We start from the raw sequence: 22551 nt of genomic DNA on the forward strand, positions 1-22551 counted from the left end.
CGGCCTCCTTAGTAGCAGGTGGGAAGGAGTGACAGAGTTGGACATCATCTGCGTACAGATGACACCGCACCCCGAAACTCCGGATGATCTCACCCAGCGGCTTCATGTAGATGTTAAACAGCATGGGGGACAGGATGGAGCCCTGAGGAACCCCACAGGTCAAAGGCTGTGGTGTTGAACAGGAGTCCCCCAATAACACCTTCTGAGTGCGACCCTCCAGAAATGACCGGAGCCACTGCAAAGCAGTGCCCCCAAGACCCATCTCTGCAAGGCGCCCCAGAAGAATACCGTGGTCGACGGTATCGAAGGCCGCTGAGAGGTCCAGGAGCACCAACAGGGACACACTCCCCCTGTCTAGCTCCCGGCGTAGATCATCGACTAAGGCGACCAAGACCGTCTCGGTACCATGTCCCGGTCTGAAACCAGACTGTGCCGGATCCAGATAATCCGTGTCTCTCAAGAATACCTGGAGTTGTGAGGCCACCACGCTTTCCATGACTTTGCCCAAGAAGGGAAGATTGGAAACAGGCCGAAAGTTGTCGAATTTGGTGGGGTCCAATGATGGTTTCTTCAACAGCGGCTTTATAACAGCCTGTTTTAGGCTCGCTGGAATCTTGCCTTCCCGAAGGGAGGCATTAACCACCACCGTTACCCACTCGGCCAATCCCCCTCTGGCCTCCTTCAGAAGCCAGGATGGGCAGGGGTCTAGGATGGACGTGGTGGGCCTCATTCCTCCAAGTATCTTGTCCACATCCTCGGGCTTCACAAACTGAAAAGAATCCAACAAAATAGGACAAGCAGGTGCTTGTGTCACATCCACGGAGACTGCATTTAATGTGGCGTCCAGCCCAGAGCGGATCAAAGCGACTTTGTCTGCAAAGAACCGAGCAAATGCTTCACAGCGCGTGGCCGAATTGTCAGGGCTCCCACCTGAGGTAGGGGGAGTTAAAAGACCTCTGACAATCCGAAACAACTCCGCCGGACGGTTTTTTGCAGACGCAATAGTAGCCGCAAAGAAAGTTTTCTTTGCGGCTTTTATTGCCGCGGCATATGCCCTTAAAAAGGACACAAACCGTGTTCGGTTTGGCTCGCTTGGGTCCGAGCGCCACACGCTCTCTAGTACCCTCTTCCTTCGCTTCATCGCTGCCAGCTCCTCAGTGAACCAAGGAGCTGGTTTAGCTCGGTTACTTGAGAGGGGACGTTCCGGAGCGATCATGTCAATTGCCCTGGTCATCTCCCCATTCCAGAGAGCGACCAAGGCCTCGACATGGTCACCTACCGAGGTGGCGGGAAAATCCCCAAGAGCCGTCAGGAATCCATCCGGATCCATAAGCCTCCTGGGGCGGACCATCTTAATGGGTCCTCCACCCTTGCGGAGGTTGGGGGGCACAGTGAGCCTAAATCTGATCAGGAAGTGGTCGGTCCATGGCAACGGAGAGAAGTGGTCGGTCCATGGCAACGGAGAGATAGACAACTCCTCCACACCGCCACCCTGCTCCCATCCCTGGCAGAAGACCAAGTCCAATGTGTGTCCAGCACAGTGGGTGGGGCCAGTTATTACCAGCTTTTGCACAATTAAAACTTGTGCGCCAACTGTGCCCGTACCTTGGGAAGTCTGACTTGGCCACGGTAGTCCACGCTCTGGTTACATCCCGTTTAGACTACTGCAATGCTCTCTACGTGGGGTTGCCTCTGAAGACTACCCGGAAGCTTCAATCAGTCCAATGTGCGGCAGCCAGATTGCTAACAGGGGCGGGGTACAGAGACCATACGACCCCTCTGTTACGCCAGCTCCACTGGCTGCCGATCAGCTTCCGGGCACAATTCAAAGTGCTGGTTTTGACCTATAAAGCCCTAAACGGCTCTGGCCCAGTTTACCTGTCCGAACGGATTCTCCCCTATGAACCATCAAGGCTATTAAGATCTTCCGGGGGGGGGGGCTACTCTCGGTCCCACCACCCTCACAATCACGGTTGGTGGGGACGAGAGACAGGGCCTTCTCAGTGGTGGCTCCCCAGCTTTGGAACTCCCTCCCACTAAAGGTTAGCTCTGTCCCCTCCCTCCTGACGTTCAGGAAATCACTAAAAACCTGGCTCTGGAATGTGGCTTTCGAGGACTGAACCTAGAACCTTTCCCTGTGGTGAATTATGATGAACTGTGACTATGAGCATGACTATGACTTTGACTGGATTGACGATTTGGCGTAGGAAACTGTAATGATGTAATGATGATGTTTTTATTGTACTGTGTTGTACTATTTTAATATGTAATGATTTGTACCTGTTGTTCTTTTATATGATTGTACTTTATATATGCTGTAAACTGACCTGAGTCCCTTGTCGAGGTTGAGAAGGCCAGTATAGAAAACCTCTAAATAAATAAATAAATAAATGTATTATGGTATTCATTGCAATTACTGGAACTGCTAATGATTTGGTAACAAACATTGCAACTGTGGATAATTAAAGAAAATCTCTACATTTTATATTATTGTCTTACAAACATTTGAATAATACAGTGTTTCTTGAGCAATTATGACCGTAAGAGGTAATTGAGACATTTATTAGAAATATTTTCTGTTGCAAGCACAGATCAGTGTAATTTTTGTTTTAAAAACCACAATGATGAAGAATTTTTCTAATCCAGTAGACAATGAGTAAACTTACTTGAATTTCTTTAGTTAATACCCTTAAAGAAAAGAAAGTATGGCGTCAACTTCTAAAGCAAAAATACTGAGATTTTAGATACTAATAAAATATTAGACTATTCATCGTCATCACAATTGATAATGTGAACCAGACTTACAAGGTTGGTTTTCAGCAGGTATTTTTACTTGTTTGAAGCAGAGAACAAGTTAATACTGTCTGCTGAATTTAACTTTACAAAGCTCTACTGTGTCCTTTATCCACATATCCTTCTTCATACATGCTGGGAATCTCACATTTCATAGAATCATAAAGTTGGAAGAGACCTCGTGGGCCATCCAGTCCAACCCCCTGCCAAGAAGCAGGAAAATCGCCTTCAAAGCACCCCTGACAGATGGCAATCCAGCTTCTGTTCAAAAGTCTCCAAAGAAGGAGCCGCCACCAAACTTTGGAGCAGAGAGTTCCATTGCTGAACGTCTCTTACAGTTGGGAAGTTCTTCCTCGTTCAGATGGAATCTCCTTTCCTGCAATTTGAAGTCATTGCTCCACGTCCCAGTCTCCAGGTCAGCAGAAAACAAGCCTGCTCCCTCCTCCCTATGACTTCCCCTCACATATTTATACATGGCTATCATGTCTCCTCAACCTTCTCTTCCGCAGGCTAAACATGTCCAGCTCTTTAAGTTGCTCCTCATACGGCTTGTTTTCCAGACTCTTGATTGTTTTAGTTGCCCATCTCTGGACACATTCCAGCCTGTCAACATCTTGCTTAAATTGCTTTACCCAGAATTGGACACAGTATTCCAGGTGTGGTCTAACCAAGGCAGAATAGAGGGGCAGCATGACTTCCCTGGATCTAGACACTATGCTCCTATTTATGCAGGCCAAAATCCCATTGGCTTTTTAAGCTGCCACATGGCATTGTTGGCTCATGTTTAACTTGTTGTCCACAAAGACTACAATATACATTTGTACATGTATATCTGATGATCCCAGAAATACAGCAATGTGTTGCATACATAGTAGATTGTACACTGGACTTTGGCAACATGGGGAAATTGGCTACTTATGATGAGCAAGTTACCTTGAAAATATTGGTTAAAAATACAAAGTTTATTACATCTTTAAAAACAAACATAAAAAGAAATATGCTTGATACTTGGACTGGTGCTTTATTTCTAATAGCAATAATAAAGACAAAGGTCTAAATAAAGTCAAGGGTCATACAAGGGAAATCATGAAAGGTTTATTGTCTCATTATTTAAAGTATTTCCATATTGCCTTTCCGTCCATAAAAGCTCACAGGGTGATGAACAATTAAAAAGTCAAAACACTATGAAGATAAAACTTTTTTAAAAAACACATTAAAATACTGTTTTAAAAAAGAAGTCCAAAACCAATCTTAGAATTTAGTTTTAAAATGATTAAAACAGCACTTTCAAACACTAAATGCTATGTGAAACAGCACTGTTTGGTCTGCCTTCCAGAAGCTTAAAAGAGGATGAAGCTTGCCTAACTTCTTTGGATAGGGTGTCCCACAGCTGCTGCACAGAAAGACTTGTCATGTGGACCCAGCAACCAAACTGTGTGGTGTTTGGAGATGCATCAGGATCTCTTCTAAGATCTCAAATTTATGACAGGTACATATGGAAGGAGCCTGTCTTTCAGATATCTTGGCTTTGTGGGACAATACAACCACCTTGTACTGTATTTAAAAAGCAGCATAGTTCTCGTAGGACTAGCATTGGGTTGTTTCTAAAATACACCGTTTGCTGCATTTTGCACCGTCTGCAGCTTCTGAACACTTCAAGGGCAGCCCCACAGAAAACGTATTGCAGTTGTCTAATCAAAAATTAAATCATGAGCCATCCATGAATAATAATTATCGTAGAAAATTTTTAAAGAGATGTTTAGACTATTGCTTTAGATGGAGCCGTATTCAATATTATATGACTTCTTTACTAGCTATAGAGCAAGACATTTGATAGAATAATTTTTAAAGTGAAACTTGGGAAAAGAGATGAGATATGTCATAAAGATGTAATAGGTTTGTGTAATCACTGTTTATAGGAAGACAGATAAAGATATTGGCTTATGAAGTTCTGCACACAAGAACTCACAATAAACCCTAGCTTTAGTCCAACTTGTTGACCAACAGAAAGAATGAAACATATTAGTGTCAAAGCCTTATGGCCAAGTGGTTGGGGAACAGTAAGGGAGACTCAAGCTGGATGAATATATTCAAAGGCTGTGATCGTGTAGATTGATTTTCTCTGCTCTCAAGCAGTAAATATTTGACAGAAGGTTGCTTTCCTTTCCTGCCTCATTTTCTGTACAATCATCTTGTGTTTACATACATCTTAGCCTCTATGGCATTTTTGAAGACTTTATTTGTCTCATTTACTTTTTTGGGGATGGGTAATACTTAAAATATGAAATCCATCTGTGTAGCATATTGCCTAGTCATGTTGAAGGATGAAACCGGTTTTTAATTAAAATTTTATACAGCACTTGTATTTCACTTTGTCCTTTTTTATTATGAAACACTTCAATCTTTCCCCTAAAACACATATGTCTTGTGCACTTCAAGATGTTCCTTGCTGCTCATGCAGAACTGGTTTCTTAGCTCTGTCAGCAGAGCACCATATGCTCAGGGTTCATTTAGTTTCTCTCCCTGGCATTTGTGTAGGCAGAATCTTGGCTGCAATGCAGCTCAACTCTACTACACCCCATTCTTCTATTTCGGGAAACTTGTCAGGAGATAAAATGGCAAAAAGACAAAATACAATGCTGGAAGATACTCCAGGGTCCTGCATTCTCAATAATCTAAGATAATTTGGCTAATCAAAGCTAGGGCTTAGTGTACGCATGAGAGTTCCTTTCTGAATTATGCTTTGTGCATTGTGTATAAAGTGAATGACTGCTCCTATGTTAACACCAGAAGTAAAGGCTGGAGATTAAGATACCATTTGGAAAGTTGTGTGGATCCTAAATTGCTGTGCCACTGTATGTATAGAGATCTGATTTAAACAGAAAAGATAGCAGATGTCTTTTCTCTTCATAAAAGCTAATGTTTCCCTTGTTAAAATTTCCACTATTGGAGCAAGTTTCCTTATTATCATAACCTTGATTATGTTCCATCTGCTGATATATTTTTATTCCTTAGAAAAAGCAGCCCAAAGGACAGTTTAACAATGGCTGTAGAACACAGAAAAGATGTATTCTACATTTCCTTCCTTTTGGAGATGGAATGCCACATTTCAGCACTTTTAATTTCACTAGGCACCGATCTTGAGCACAAATGCTCATCTCCATTTATTCACATAGCTGAGAGCGAGCTGTGGCACCTATGGATGTAGGGAAAACAGATTTTGTCTTTCTCCATGGACAATTCCTTTGCTGTCTCTTGAGCCCTACTAAATCCATCAAGGAACTTGGGATGTCTAGGAGGCTACAATAGGTTGTATTCTTGTGGATCGACTAATGTCTGCATGATTTAAAATAAGCATTTTTAAATATTCAATATGCTTTTTATTGCTTAAATATATATGTTTATTTTATTGATGTATATTCTTACATCACTGAATTGCTGCCTATATATGTCAGCTGTCCTGAGTCCCCTATGGAGTGAGAAGGGTGGGTATAAATATGGTAAATAAATAAATGTTTTGCTCCTATGCTGCTGGAAGTATTGCATTTAAAGCATAGAAGCTTTATTTGTGCCTACAAGATTCAAGACTGCTGGTCGTGATCTGGGATTGACTTACTGTTAAGACAGAATGGGTTAGCCCCCTTTGAAGGTAGCTACTGAATGGAGGCAAAGTGTTGGAGCATAGAGTTGTGTATGCCACACAACCTGCCCTCTGGCCCATAAGCTAGAACTCCTCACAACTGTCCTCAAGTACAATACAGGATGTTTGCTGTTCTGTTTTCACTGGAGTAAAATTCATTAGAAGATCCAGTCAGCTTTCTGTGAAATATACCACAGTTGTATCATTTGCTTTGCCTCAGGCAACAAAATATCTTAGGTGCACTGTGAACATGGTCATGTTATTGTCATTCTTTAGAGAGTCAGCAGTCAAGTCACTGAGGCTTGGGATAATTGAAAATGAATGTCAGAAAGACAACTATATTTCCATCTGAGACCTGTTAAAAGATACCCCCCCAATTAAAAAAAAAATGTCCTCAAATACCCTCCCCTGCCTTCTAAAAAGAATAATCTTTAAAGCTCTCCCAAGTTCTTAACCAGGAGGATTCACAGAAATTGTAACAGTAATCTTACATATGGCTCCTTGCAAGTCTATATGTTAATCATAAAAAATGAAATCACTGCCAGCCAAAGCTTTAGTTGAAACATTTCTTCTTCCAACAAATCTTTCACCGAAGAAGCTACAAATCCTACATGCTAAATGAATAAGGTTTGTAGCTCAATATTTATTTCCTATTCACATTTTGAATAACTATTAAAAGCAAAAGCAAATGTCAATTATGTTTGTTTTTAATGAGTTGGCCTGATTGTCCTACAGCCTAGAAATAAGTAGTGTGCCAATGCATGGCAGCAACTAAAGAAAAAAAATTCAAGGTACTGCAAAAACTATTTTCAAACTACTCAGAGGTAGTTTTAGTTTCACTGTCCTTGTCCAAATGTTTTCCACCCTTCTCCCTTCCTGCCACATCCTATGCCTTTTAAGGAAGACTATATCACTGACTTCCACCTTTTTTTGTCTAGGCTGGGAACCGATGACTTTCTAGGTGTTGTTGGATGAGCTCATAATCTCTCACCCAGACCTATTCTTGGCAAGATGGATACGTGTTGTGGTTCAACAACTCTCGGATGGTCACAATTGCCCGATTCTTTCTCCATATAGTAAATAAATGTTTTAAAGTTCTACTCTTGAAATGGGGTGCTACAGCTGTTGAAATTCAGGGTGAACTTCCGGGGAATTTAAACATTCCATGTGTAGGATGAATGTGTGTTTGCTTCATTATATTTTCTGTTCCTTAATCAGTGGTGATTTTCCAGAACATTGCAATGCAGGCATAGTGTAGTACCAGAGAATATTTGCAAGTTGATCATCTCCAACTAGAAAAGAAACTCTATGGAGTTGAGGAGGCGTAGAAAACATATTCTACTTTGAAGTGAAGCTGTAGACAAAAACATACCGTGGAGCAGCCAATGTAACTATAATTGATGTCTGTGGAATTATTTCAATTTTAAATTTTAAATCATTTTAAACTAATTTTAAAAGCCTGTCTGGTCATTCCAATAAGATGAATGACTGACTGGACAATGAAGGCTTGTGAAATCTGGGAGAGAAATGCCCTGCCAGACATAATGCAAAATGGCTTGGATAAAAGCCATAGACCACTGAGAAGAACATCAACAATGTCAGCAGTGAAACCTTGACTGTGAAAAATGCATTTTCCAAATGCCAAATGAGTCAAAGGTTGCAAGGTTTCAATACTGTGTGATGTGAGACGCTGCCATTTGAATGCTTTACCATACACCCGTGCCTCATTTGAAGTATCTGCTTTAGAAACCATGGCCTCAGTTATGGAGAAGCCCTTCTACTGGTCTTACATGGCCATTCTCAAGCTCTTCAGCTCATCAATATTTGTGTAGATCAGCTCATAAAGTGTTCATTCTGAATGAATGTGAAGAAATAGTATTATACTTTAAATAAAAACAATAGTGAACAATTACAAATGGTATACTGGTTGTCTCACCCCCCCCCCCCCCCCCACTAAAAATTCCACACAACCTATACTAATGTCATAAGTCAGTGATCTGAACTTTGAACTATGGTTCTGGAAACACTCAGTCTCAAAGGCAGACAAAGGCAACCTCCCTACGAACAAATGTTTCCAGGACACATAAATACATTTAATGGATAACAAAATCCATGGATGCTCATGTCCCACTGTTTACATAGAGAGCATGAAGATCTGTGAAGTGGCTTAAGGCCACAGCAGGTATGTCTATGCATCGGCACTGTGTTTTTGTTGTGGTTTATTTGTTCAGTCACTTCCGACTCTTTGTGACCTCATGGACCAGCCCATGCCAAAGATCTCTGTCAGCCGTAGCCACCCCCAGCTCCTTCAAGGTCAAGCCAGTCACTTCAGGCATTGTGCTTGGCATGGAGCAAAATGAAAGGAAAAAGAAAGGAAAAAAGAAAGAAAAGAAAAGGGGTTTGAAAATACAAAAAAAAAAAAAACCTTAAAAAGTTTGTGTCTTTAGATTTTGTTTTTGTATTTTCAAACCATAGTTGGTTGAATCCATAGATGCAGAACCATATAAGTTGTACCAACTATACAGTACTGTAAAATATGGACTGCTGGATTTTATCCATTGTTGTAATATAGGTGTACATTACAGCACTATTATCTATCTGAACAGCGTCTAGGATTTCAGAGGAAACTGATCCTAATTATCTTAAATGATTAGTCTGTGGCCATTGAGTGTCTTTTAAATTTGAATAAATGAGCATAGAATAAATTCTTTGGTACTGGACAAAATTGATTGTGTTGTAATAATGATGAATGCTTTAATTGGTGAGAAAGTCATTACTTGCTCTTTATATCTAGAATTTATGGATAGGAGTGCATAAAAATGAAATCTAATAGTTAAACTTGCTGTCCATCTTCCTCAAATTTATGTAGTTTCTGACTACATGTGGTAAAAATGCCCACAGAAGTATTTATTATTTATTTCCCAATTTGTACCCCACCCCTCTCATCCCAGGAGGGGGACTCAGGGTGGTCGGTAGATATGGTTAAAATAACATTAGAGTTTAAATAACATTTTAAAATATTTTCCCAATAAATTAGTGTAGTGACATGTTTGTAGGTGTTCATTGTTAATTTCATTTCCTTTTGCTCAGCCAGCCTGACAAGAAAACAGCAAGTCATTAATCTTAGTTTAAAAGAAGAATCTTTTTGGAGGAACAATAATGAATGACCTTGATAGATTTGTCAGGAGAATGAATGATAATCATTTCCTGATCGAAAAAGCCCTAGTAGGGAAGATTAATAAAAAAAAGTATGTATTGACTTCATTAAAATTGTCTCCTGTCAATGGACTTGTATATCAATTACAATTGAGGCAATGCATTGCATCCAGGACAGGGTGGTTAAACCACAATCTGTCTATAATGTGGATATATGAACCCTACAGTGCTGACATCTCATTTCTTGAGAGTGGCTAGCATGAAAAATTAAGTCTTTGCCAAATCAGACCCACATATAGATTTAGCATACTAGATGAGTGAAAAGGGGCTCTTTCAGAAAAAGATCTCTCATGGTAATGTGGAGCTTTGCCCTATTGAACTGGTGCTTGATGCTGTCAGCTGTGTTGTAGTGGGAAATTATGAAGTTACCTCATCACATAATCCACCGCTATCGTGACGCAAGGAGATCTAAAAATGCAGACTGCTGTGTTAATTCATATAAAAAAACTGAGGATAGTCTGACATTTTGCACAATTTCACTTTCTTAGAAGACTATAATTTTAATAGGTCTGGTAAGCCTACCTTCCTATAATGCATATGGTAGATATGCCTAAGGCATTCCACTAGCATATCATAAAATTCCCCCAAGTGTAGCTACATTTCATTTCCCCATTCTTGAATGCTTTGTCTACTTGTCTGCAAGCTGGACACATCCATTGCATGGACAGGGGCGGGGCAGATGCATAAGCAAGAAACTACAAGCAGTCCCCAAGTTACAAACACCAAACTTACAAATGACTCATAGTTACAATATGGAGGTGAGACAACAGAAAGGGAGAGAAATCAACCCCTTGGAAGGGAAATTCATACTTAGAAGAGTTATCATGGAGAAAAGGTGACCATTGAAGCTTTCTCACCAATCGTTTCCACAACAAGTCAATTTTTTTTCAAAATTCAACTATCACAGGGACAGAAAGTGAAGTGAAATATTCTGAACAGGGGCATAGACAGCAAAACAAACACCACAAGGGTGTTAACATTTCCCTATGCTGCCAAAGCTAATATGTATGTATATATATTTTGACTGGACTTACACTTAAAAATTTAGCTGTTCCGACTTACAAACAAATGCAACTTAACACTAAACCTACAGAAGCTATCTTGTTCATAACTTGGGGGCTGCCTGTAGTTGGCTCTGTTCCTACAGCTATCTGCAATAAGATGACATCATACTTCTGGAGAACATGAGGACCACTAGGAAGTCCAGGAGTTTGCCCATTTCTTTCTGTAGGTGAATATGTAAAATGCTCAGCAGTTTTCAACACCATTACAGCCAACAATGTTTATCAAAGAGCAAACTAGTTATGGATTTTTTTATACTGTTGGTGATCTTTGCCATGTCCCTCTATTATTAATTAGCTCCAAACCTTCAGAGTTTTTGAGTCAATCTCTTATCAGTGTTGTCTCAGCAGTCATTTTTCTTCTTGCGCCTGCATGTTGTTAAGTTGAACTTCTCACTAGGCTTGAACTCTCCCCTCCTTTTGGTTCCTCACTCCCTTCTGTATGTGAGACTTTGTCTGAACTTTATTGTGACTGGTAATTTTCTATTTTCCTTAGCTCAAGCCCCTTCAGTACAGTGCATGGGAAGCTGCTAAAATAATGCATTGGATATAATCTTGTCTTGTGGTGTTGTTTGTGATTTTTTTCAAGAAATGCCATTCAATAAATTATAAGACTATCATTACTGTCATTATCTTACTGTAAAATGCACCTTTTATTTTGCTTTTCATATTTTTGAGGAGGGGAATAGTATTCCCTATGGCCTTCTTCCAAGAGATTTTAGAATCTTTATCACATAGAGTTCTTAATCATATAGACTGCCTAGAGAATCATAACAAATTCTGTAATGCCAAGATTTTCCCTGAAAACATGGGAAACTGGAGGGACAGCTGGGAAGAGTCTAAATCTGTACAAGCCTCTTTGTACTTGTGCTGGTTCCTCAGGCTGAATAAGGTTGAAGAACACATTTATTGGACATTAGTCTCCATGAACAAGAAACTATTTCAACAGATGCATTTGATAGGCCCAACTAAAGTCCATAAATTATTTATGCAACAATGCTTTATTTGCTTTTATTGTATTGGATAACTCTTCATTCTTTTTAAAACTTTTAAGTTTAGAGATCTCAATACCAAATCCATTAGAATAGGTTCAGCTTTGCCTTTCTGATGCTTTTTCTTTTTTTAAAAAGAAAAGCCTTTTCCTTTCTAGCAAAATAAGATTTGAGAGAACTTTACAGATGAACAAGAAATATTTATGGAGTACTTTTGATATACAAATCATTTTATTTTATTTGGTTTGGTTTTTACATCAGCCCTTTGAGGTAGATCATGTTGTTTCTCATCTACACAAAGCTACTCTGTAGACCCATGTATGAACAAGGCTTTGGAATTTGTTTTCTTGAGACAAATCCCTTCTGTTTAGTCAATGTCTGTCTTTATTCTAAATAATCCCAAGTCCAATAAATACTTGTGAGTTTTCTCAGAGACTTGGACCTACCCAAAGTAACCCCATAAGAAAATATTGATAGCTAAGAGAAATACAGCATTCACATTACAAAGAGCTTTCCATATAGGTTCTTCCTTGATGCTGGTAAGCTTCTTTTCAAGGGCTGCTTTCTCCTCCATAGTTAAAGTAGGCTTGGTGCTGTCAGAAATCCCACAGAACCAAAAATACACTTTCTTCCAGCCAGGACGCTCCACTTCTGTTGGTGAAAAGAATAAGAACTTGTTAAGCATTATTTGTTTGCATGCATTGCTGATGTATGTAGTGCTTTTGAAAGCTTATGAGAAGGGGAAGTTGGATAAATAAGATTCAAGAAGAAGGATAGATGGAACAGATGCAACCTGTTAAACCAATCTTGCTCTCTGAAAATATTGCAACAAAGCAAAAGAAAAGGAGATTTCCCTGTCCTTGGGCAGGAAACCATGCAGGAAAAAAGTATATAGGTAGCCCTGATTCCCCTTGGGGAGATTGGGCGGGCTATAAATAAAGTTTATTATAATTATGGGAACCTCTCATTATTTATTCATGTATTCTCCTGATTCACTGTGTACACACCATGCTTTGTACACTATACAAATCTTGGGCTCCCAAAAGTAGTCTGTTGCCTCAGATGTGGTCAACACTACTGCATATTGAGTCAGCCTTCTGTGTATAAGCTGGATAAGTGCCACAATTTTTGTCCATTGCCTTAGGTGGCAGAATGTCTTGGGTCTGCTCTCATATTTCACTTTTCGCTTCCTTGAGTAATGTAAAATTCACAGTTGGTTGAGGCGGGTACACTCAATGCAATACACTTATCTAAAATGACATAAACACCTAATATATACAGAGCGTCTGTCTCTGTCTTTTTCCACCCCCACTCCCCCAGCCTAGCATACACATACACCTCATTATGCTTTCACACAAAGGATGTTACATTTCCTTTATTGTCAGCGTTAATAACCTAATCACCAAGATAGCTGTTCATAAGCAGATGCAAGGACAGGATGAATTGGCTCATGTAAAAACAAAGGTGACAAATAATTAACAACGTTAGGTTGAACAGCTGCTTCAAATATGAATCAAACCAGCTGTCAGATCCAGAGATAAAAAATTTAATTTCCTCTTATCATTTTTTTAGTTAGAGATATGGGTCTTTTTGACCTTCTCAAAAAGAAGTTACAAGTTATAGTTAAGAGAACAAGATCTCTTCTCACTTAGATCATCATTACGCTCTTTGTTCTTGTTTATTTGTCTCAGTTCAAAACTTGATCTTAAAAATGTGACTGAACATCATCTTCAGAAATACAGGAATAGGGAATCCTGAAAAGGACAATTTCAGGAAGGCAGATTGAAGAGTGTTTTGAGGAGTGATAAGGATGGACCTCCAGCAAAACTAGAGCATCAACTTGATTAGAGCAAAACTAGAGGACTGGGGGATTAAATATTGTGGCTTCTGCAGTGTCTCTCAGATTTGCCACCAAACATAATCCATGAATAGCAAGCGGAAGCAGTATCTCTACATTACTGGCTGTTCTAACAGCTATTTCAAGATTGGGGACATTTCCTCATGTTGTGGCTGAAATGTTTCAGCAAAGTGTTTTGGAGGTTTAGAGTTGCCACCTTTGTTGTTAACTCTTCTTAACAATGGTTGCCTAAATACCCAAAAGGCACCAGATCCTATCTGATCTTTTAAGCTAAGCAAGATCAACCTTGATTAGTACTTGGATAGGACACCACCAAAAATACCAGGGGCCTCTAAGCTGTATTTCTGTGGAAGGAAGTAGCAAAACCACCTTTAAGTACTCCTTGCCTTAGAATGCCCAGTGAAATTCTTGGGATTACCATAACTAGACAGGCAACTTGAAAGCACATGCACACCTATTTTACAGAATTTAAAATATGGTATAGACTGACCTTTCACTAGATATTTTATGTGGGGGACTTTCTATTATTTTTCCTATGTGCCAGTAAATTGCAGCAAGAAAAGATCTGTGTAATCAATTGGTTATTTCTCTCCTAGAAACTTTAAGAAGTTTACCAGAACATAAAAGTTTCAGAGCCCTGAACCGGTAAAGAAGAAATTCTTCTGAGCAATGAGAATGCAATTAATTTTCCTTTATTAGTTTAAATAATCTTAGTAGAAAAATGTTATAAATAATTTAGTAGATAAATGTTGTAGTTCAAAGAAATTATTTCAGATCCTTCAGAGATCAGCAGCTATTCTAAAAAACTTTTAGGATGTACCTCAGTGGAGTCAGAGAACAGCACAACTGCTTTAGCAATTCAAACTTAGTTTGGAGTAATTGAAATAAAATAAGGATAAAGGGAGAAAGTGGGAGAAATGAGGAACTAGTAGATTTGAAATACATCTGAAAAAGTGGGAAGGGATTGTCCCTGCTACATAGGGAATTTGGAAGATCCTCCAAGTGTGGAGTTCCTCCAAGTGGATATATTGGCCACCATCCAACTCAGTGTCTGGTTTCCAGTTCATAACTGTGATCACACACTATGCGTCCTCCAATGGCACCACTCATTCTTCTATTCAGAATCTGGGCAGGGTATCTGTTACAATAAATGGAACACAGTGACCTTCCCCAAACACAGGCTGAGAAGTTTTGTAAGCAAAGTGAGTTTCAACAAGTTTGCACCAAGAAATGGCCTGTCACTTTGAATCTGGATACCTATGAGGGATAGTGAGAATAAAACAACACATAAAAGACACAGCATATGAACAATGAAAACACAGAGGAGAGGGGGACCTATTTGAAAAAAAATCTTTGAAAATTTCCATTTAACAAAATAGCCACACCTATTTGTCCTATATATTCATCCTTTCCACTGTTCATCAATTCCACCATTCTCTATACTATAGTCTACAGATCGTATGCAAATTTGCAATAATTAGAAGCATTTTAGCCATAGTTTAATATAGTCAATAGGAAAGATACTCAAAACTTCAGAAAATGAACTGATGAGAGATTGTATTTCAGATCTTAACCAAAGCATGATGAATTACCCTGGCTGTTACGTTCAATATTCCCAGGAACTTCCACATTTCCCTAGACAACTTTAGATTGTTGTGATCATGCAATGTTTGTAAATGTGAAAGAGAATAATGATGTTGAAAGTCAGGTCTATGAAGTTGAAAGTCAGACATATTTGCAAAAAAAATAATAATACTGAGCATAATAATGGTTTTACTATGCAAAAAGCATACAATTTAGTGCAAACAATTTGAAGAAAAGTATTGAAATGCATTTTGTTGTTTTTTGTTTGTAAATATCAATCCTCTATATAAAGAAGATGTCTCAAATACACCTATTAAAAATATACAAGCAGTCCCTGAGTTACAAACATTCGACTTACAAACAACTCAGGCCCCACCAACACTGTCATGTAAAATCCAGATTATCTGCTTTGAACTGGTTTATATGACAATGTAGACTCATACAATTCAGGTCAAATCAGATAATGTGGATTATCTGCTTTGATAATCTGGATGATATGATAGTGTAGATCCAACTTCATAGTTACAAACTGTGATGAGACAACAGGAAGCGAGAGAAATCTACCTCTAGGAAAGGAAATTCACTCTTGGAAGAGTTATCATAGGGGAAGGTGTTTCCACTGAAGCTTGATCACCAATCCTTGTTTCCACAACATTTTTTTCCCCAAAATTCAGTTATCACAGGGACAGAAAGTGAGGTGAAATATTATGAATGGGGGCACAGACATCAAAACAAACACCACAGGGGTGTTAACCCTTTCCTATGCTATCCAATGCTAAACATTATCTATTTTGGGTGAAGTTACATTTTAAAAATATGCCTGTTCTGACTTACATACAAATTCAACTTCAGAACAAATCTACAAAACCTATCCTGTTTGTAACTTGGGGACTGCCTGCGCAGGATGAGTATTTGCAACATATACCTCCGACAAATACCTGACACCAGGAGAAATACACACATATGCCTACTCTGTAATGACTACTTTGACTCACACTTTGCACCCAAACAGAAGTATCACTTCACTCCTGTGAGCTTTCCATTCACTACAGGTCAATTGTATCAGCAGACCTTCTTCTTGGATTTGACACACCATGGAAAATCAATTCTTTGTTTATTGGCACACAAAACATATACATCTGATAGAATAAAACAAGCAACATACCACTATGGTCTGTATACACTAAATCTCCATTCTCTGTCTTCCCAGTATCCAAACCATTCTTTCTTTTAGTGGAAGTCATTCCTGCACTTTGGCAGATGTGGTCCTCCACATCTTGTTCAGGTGTTTTGCTGTTCCTAGTCCACCAAGTCAATCGGTCAAGCTGAATAATTGCAAATAAGAAAAAAAAGGGAGAGTTGCAGAATGACTAAGAGACTTATCTATGTGTTTAGCCAAGATTACAGTCAATAGTGGTTCACCCCACATATTATGTGACCTCCTGCTATTGGCAGTGAAAAGATATGTGGAACACAATCCTATTTACTCGAAAGGCAGTCCCATTGAGTTCACTATCTTCCAAGGTCACAACCAGGCATGTAGCCGGGTGGGTGGGGGGGGGGGCTTGAGGGGCTTCAGCCCCCCCCCCCCCCCCGAAATTCTCATGGTGGTTCGCGAAAAGGCCTTACTGGTGCATTATTTAAACTGTTATGTTTATTTATATCATGATCTGATCACCATACTCAATATATCCCATATGCATGGGGGTATTGGGGTAACGATACAAATGGTTTGCTAGGGTAGACCCTGTTTCACTCAGACTCAGCCCCCCCTCCCCAAAACAAACTCAGCCCCCCCCCCCCCCCGGAATCGAAATCCTGGCTACGGGCCTGGTCACAACAATAAACATAACCAAAGAAAAGGATTATGCCTCAGTATTAAGGATAAAACAATATAAAAGGGAAGTCCCTGGTTCCATGTTGCTATTTAAAGTGAGGATATAAGATGGGAAATGCAATGTTTTAGGTATCTGGACAGATTGTAGTTAATAGAGACAGCTGGGCTAGAAAAAACATAGCATATATGGTGGTGGGTTGATTACATTTTAAGCATGTGAGGAAAAGGAGAAAAGCTGACCCAATTGTTTTTCTTAAATAGTGTGAGGTTTTGATCTTTTTAACAAAATGTATACATTAATTTATAGTTTTTAAATTTATAATTACACATATTGAGTATAAGAGCCGATATGATGTTGTGGTTTGAACATTGGACTACAACTCTAGAAACCCAGTTTCAATTCCCTGCTCGATAATGAAAATCTACTGTGTGATTTGGGCAAGTCACAGTTTCACAACCTCAGAAAAAGGCCACTCCACCCTGGAACAATTTTTGCCAAGCTGATTTGTGATAGGGTTGCCTTATGTCCGCCATAAGTTGGAAACAACTTGAAAATAGCAATAATATTGAATACCAGAGGCTTTTATGAACCATCTAGTTGATTTCAGCTTTACATACAACTGTTTATATACAGTGTGCTTCAGCTATATTATAGTTAAACACTATAAAATTTGAAACAGGTTATCATTTGTGGTGTTCATTTGTTATACTATATACCTTTGTGTCTTTTGGGAGTAGAGTTCTGTGGTGTTGTTTTGCTTTTGTTTTTACAGATTTCCCTTGGGAAAGAGTTTCCTCAAAACACCTTAGGAACTAATTTTATTTCTGCAGCTGTCTCTTTTTTATTCTGTTTTTTTTCCTACAGCTTTGGAGAAAAAAAAACCAAAACTTTTCTCTATTGTGTTGAACACCCCCCCCCCTCCCATTCTTCTCCTGCTTCAAATTATGACCTCCACAAACTACTTTTGGGGAAAATGTAGAAATGGGGTGCTACTATATTATTACCTCTTTAGTCTACTTGGAAAGTAACTCTCCAAAGGTCACTTATAAATGAGCAGTACTTTTAATATGTTGAATTTCAGGCACAAAATCAAGAAGTCAGTTTCCAGCTGACACAAAAAAGTTGTATAATCTCCAGAAGATTTATAGCTTTATTTAAATTATTTTCAGCCAAGATGAGCATCAGGCAAGGCTAATCTTTCTTGTCACATTCTGCTAAATTGCTTTGATTTGATGATCCTCATCTTTCTTGAAGAATCCTTTTAAGGGGCGCTTTTTTGTTACTCATTAAATCTAACTAGAATGTAATGAAGTTGGAGGACACAAAAAGAGCCAAGAGACATTTCCTTCTTTGCACGAATGGTTGTTGGTGAGTCAAGGGAAAGATGTACATATTAGGATTAAATGAATAGTTTTAAATGAAGCTAGAAACCTTAAACCAGTCTAAATGACTAGTGCAGTATAAAATGCAGATTTTTTTGTTAGTGAAAGAGATCAGTGGGCATGGCTCCTAACAGATATTTTATCATGCATGCAGAGGATACCTGTTCCTCACAAACCAGGGTTTCTAGGTTGTTACCTACAGAGGATAAAACTTTTTGAGCTACTTGCTTGTCCCTCCCCTCTTCCCCTTCTCCTTTAATTTATTATTTTGACCTACATTCTACACTACATAGGAGAAGAAAGTGGCTGCAAAGGAAAAGTATCGAATCTTCTAAGTGGCAATGACCACCTGAAGTTAAAACCCTGACCACTTATCTTGTGACAAATGTCTAAATCTTTGAAATCATTAATGATATAATATTAACCTGTTTGATTGAAAACAAAAGCTTACCCTCTTCAGTACTCTTTTCCTTTGACTGGCCAAAATGGCTAACCAGATACTTCAAGGAAGATCATAAGCAGGACATAATGACAAAAAGTCCTCTCTGATTCCAGTTTTCTAGCAACTGATAATTCAAACATATGCTGTCTCTGAACAAGAGCTTGGAAACATTACCAATATTTCCAGAAATAAAAGAAATGCATTCCTTCCATTCCAGCCACACTATCCTGATCTTGAAGGGAGTGAAGAAGAGGCAGCATCTGCTAGACCCAATGCCCTCTCACAGTGCTATCTCTTTTTCTTATTGTGGCATGTCTTGTTAGAGTGTAATATAATAACTTTATTGTCATTGTGCTATTAAACAACAAAATTAAATGTCGTTTTCAGCACACACCACAAAACAACACACCCATCCCTCCACACCCCAACCACCACCACACAGCCCCCAATGCCACATCAATGCAAAACCATGGAGTTCAACATAGCCGCAGCTCTAGGATAAAAGCTATCTCTCAGTTTGTTTGTCCTTTTCTTTGGACTTCTTCACGTGCCCTTTTGGGCCGTGCTATTGGGCAATCACCGGGAAAAGGGAAGGTACGTGGAGTGGCTCGTGGTGCCCTGCATGCCCTTTCTCCTCCCCTCATCACATGGAGGTGGCAGGAGAGGGTGCTTCAGCAACCTTTACCTCCTCTCATCAGATGGCAGAAAAGATGGTAACACGCATTGCCCTGCCACCCTTTCTGCCATCACATGGCAAAAAGGTGATGAAAGCGTGAGTAGCTCCATTGGAGCTACCTGAACTACACTTTCCTCCCTGTAGTGGAGGGAAAAATACCTTTTGGAGCTTCTCCTTCACTTTGGGAGGAAAGTGGCCAGGGCCTGCCATGGGTCATGTGATGTCCTTGCTGCGATTAAAAGCAGGAAAATGGGGCAAAAATGCCCCATGTGAAGAGGTCCTTTATCACCCTGTACCATATGCCAAATGGCAATATTTAAAATAAAGAATGTGTCAGATGAGATGGATCCCCAAAAATGCTCTGAGCTTTCTTAAGGCTTCAGGACCCATAAAGTTATTCCAAAAAGAAGGAGAGGGCAATCAATGATTCTCTATGCAGAAGTGGTGACCCTTTGGAGTACCTTCCTGTCTGCCACCATGGAGTTACCAACCACACACAGATACAGTAACTTAGGACACTCTTTCCACGGTATCCTTCTGGGACGCCTCGCGGGGATGGTTCTCGGAGGTACTGTTCTGCAGTGGCTCCGGTCATTCCTAGAGGGCCGATCCCAGAAGGTGTTACTGGGGGACACCTGTTCAACCCCACAACTGTTGTCTTGTAGGGTTCCTCGGGGCTCAATACTGTCCCCCATGTTGTTCAACATCTACATGAAGCCGCTGGGTGAGATCATCCGGAGTTTCGGAGTACGGTGTCATCTGTACGCGGATGATGTCCAACTCTGTCACTCCTTTCCACCTGCTACTAAGGAGGCTGTTGAGGTCCTGAACCGGTGCTTGGCCGCTGTGATGGTCTGGATGAGGGCGAACAAATTGAAGTTGAATCCAGACAAGACAGAGGTACTCCTGGTCAGTCGCAAGGCCGAACAGGGTATAGGGTTACAGCCTGTGTTGGATGGGGTCGCACTCCCCTTGAAGACACAGGTTCACAGTCTGGGTGTGACCCTGGACTCATTGCTGAGCCTGGAACCCCAGGTTTCGGCGGTGACCAGGGGAGCATTCGCACAGTTAAAACTCGTGCGCCAGCTGCGACCGTACCTTGGTGTTTTGTATAACGTGTTTTTAACTGCCTTCTTGATGTTATTGTGTTAACCTTTACTATGTAAACCGCCTTGAGTCGCCATTTTGGCTGAGAAAGGCAGTATAGAAGTAAAGCAAATAAATAAATAAATAAATAAATAAATTTATAGCACAGTGGTAGAAAGTCATCAGCAGTTTGTCATGCAGTTGTTGGCTCCTTAGAAGTTTCAGATTCTCTGTTGGGACCTCAATGCATGATGGCAGGGAACTGTTCTATTGTTCTTTTACTTTTAAAGTACCATGTACAATGGTGGACATATCCCAGAACTCACAGTTAACATGAACAGTAGGGTGAGAGATTCTGGTCAAGATCCTACACCAAGTGTGCATACCATAATGGTCCACCCTTAAAGTTTCCATGTTCTCCCCTCTATTAGCTCTCAAGTTCCAGGCAGGGTTGCTGCAGCTAACCTTACTGATGAAAAGGGGAGATGGGAGGAATATGGTTCAGAAAAGGGAGATGCAGATGGCTTGAGTTCATGGAAAAAAGACATGATACAAACCAAAGTGGAATGCATTTGATAAAGATGATACAGCAATATAAGAGGCTTTATGCAGTCTTACATATTAAAACACGAATGGTCACAAGTTATCCACTGATATTTTCAACTTACTAGTCACTCCCTCTCTTTAGATCAGTCGCTCCCAACTTGTGGGTCTCTAGATATTTTGAGCTTCAACTCCCAGAAATCCTAACAGCTGGTAAACTGGCTGGGATTTCTGGGAGTTGTTGGCTAAAACACCTGGGGATCCACAGGTTGAAAACCACTGCTTTAGATCATCTATTTAACTGCACATGTGTAAGACTAAAATGTGGGACAAGGGTGCACACTGATTCTCCCCCACCCCCCAAGTCTGTGCACATGACTGCTACTTAGATCTTTCATATTTAGCATGAAGATCTGAAATCTATTTAACATGAGGCTTGTGCATGGCTTTGGGAAAGTAGGCTTTTGGACTGCAGAGCCCAAAATCCACTGTCACCATGCTTGCTGCCATGGTTACTGAGCTGTGATCCAAAAAGGAAATTTATGAGCTCAGTGAAATTTACTCTCATCTTTTCAGTTAGGAAATGTCAATAAAACACAATGCATGTAATAGCTGCAAAAGCTTTCATGCACATTAGCAACTGGAGTTCTCAGTATTATGCATTTCATTTATAAACTACCTATTCTTATAACTGGCAGTCGCTTATGCTAAGGAATAAATGATAGTCATTCATCACAGATGGCAATGTCAAAGATGACTGCGTATACTGGGTGAAATGAGTTTGTACCAATGTACTGTATGTGGCATAAAATGCCCTGGTAGAAAACTAATGGCCTACTTCATCTTGTCATCTCCTCATCAAACAGTATAGTCTTTTGATCTAACTTCCTCTGCCACTTTTGGTTTCCTCACATCCTCTTCTGACAGTCTTTAAAAGAAAGTTTGTAAGGATCTAGGAAAGTCCCCTTCCCCCAGCTCTTTTTTTCATAGTACAACTAGAATAAATCCTTCTCTTCCAAAATGCCATCTGGCATCTGGCAGTTGCATTTCAGCTTCACAGTCTCAAATTTAATTGTAAGCTCCTTTGCAGAGTTTTCAAGGACGGCATGACACAATGTGCACTGTGTACAATGAAGACATATGAACTCCGAGACATACTAAACAAATTCTTTGCATATTTGTTCTGTGGCACAGCATCCATCACCACAGGGAAGGGAGAGTGTCCAAAACAGAAGGGGAAAATGCTTCCACTTCCTGTTCTTGGCCTGTAACTCATTTAAAGCTTGGTGCATTAATGCTACCACTCAAACATCAGATACACATCTCTCCTTCACCTTCTGTCTATTTGCTATTTCCACAGAAACAAGGTTATCTGGGAAAGCTGTGGGGGACCAGGTGGAGGAATGCTTAACCCACCGCTGTTGCCAAGTAGGATCTATT

At 40.0% G+C, this 22551-nt stretch overlaps 1 protein-coding gene across 1 annotated transcript in view; it reads right to left on the bottom strand.

Annotated features, from left to right (window-relative positions):
- Positions 1 to 11921: 11921 nt before the first annotated feature.
- SLC5A9 (solute carrier family 5 member 9) overlaps positions 11922 to 22551 on the bottom strand; it is a 35350-nt gene continuing 24720 nt past the window's right edge. The window contains exons 13-14 of the mRNA XM_060773466.2: positions 16310 to 16469; positions 11922 to 12353 (exon numbers count right to left, since the gene is read on the bottom strand). Of these exons, the coding sequence (XP_060629449.2) occupies positions 12145 to 12353; positions 16310 to 16469 (369 nt within the window). The 3' untranslated portion in view covers positions 11922 to 12144. The remainder of the gene's footprint in view (positions 12354 to 16309; positions 16470 to 22551) is intronic.

Source organism: Anolis sagrei, chromosome 4 (assembly GCF_037176765.1).
Source record: "Anolis sagrei isolate rAnoSag1 chromosome 4, rAnoSag1.mat, whole genome shotgun sequence".
Classification (NCBI taxonomy): Eukaryota; Metazoa; Chordata; class Lepidosauria; order Squamata; family Dactyloidae; genus Anolis; species Anolis sagrei.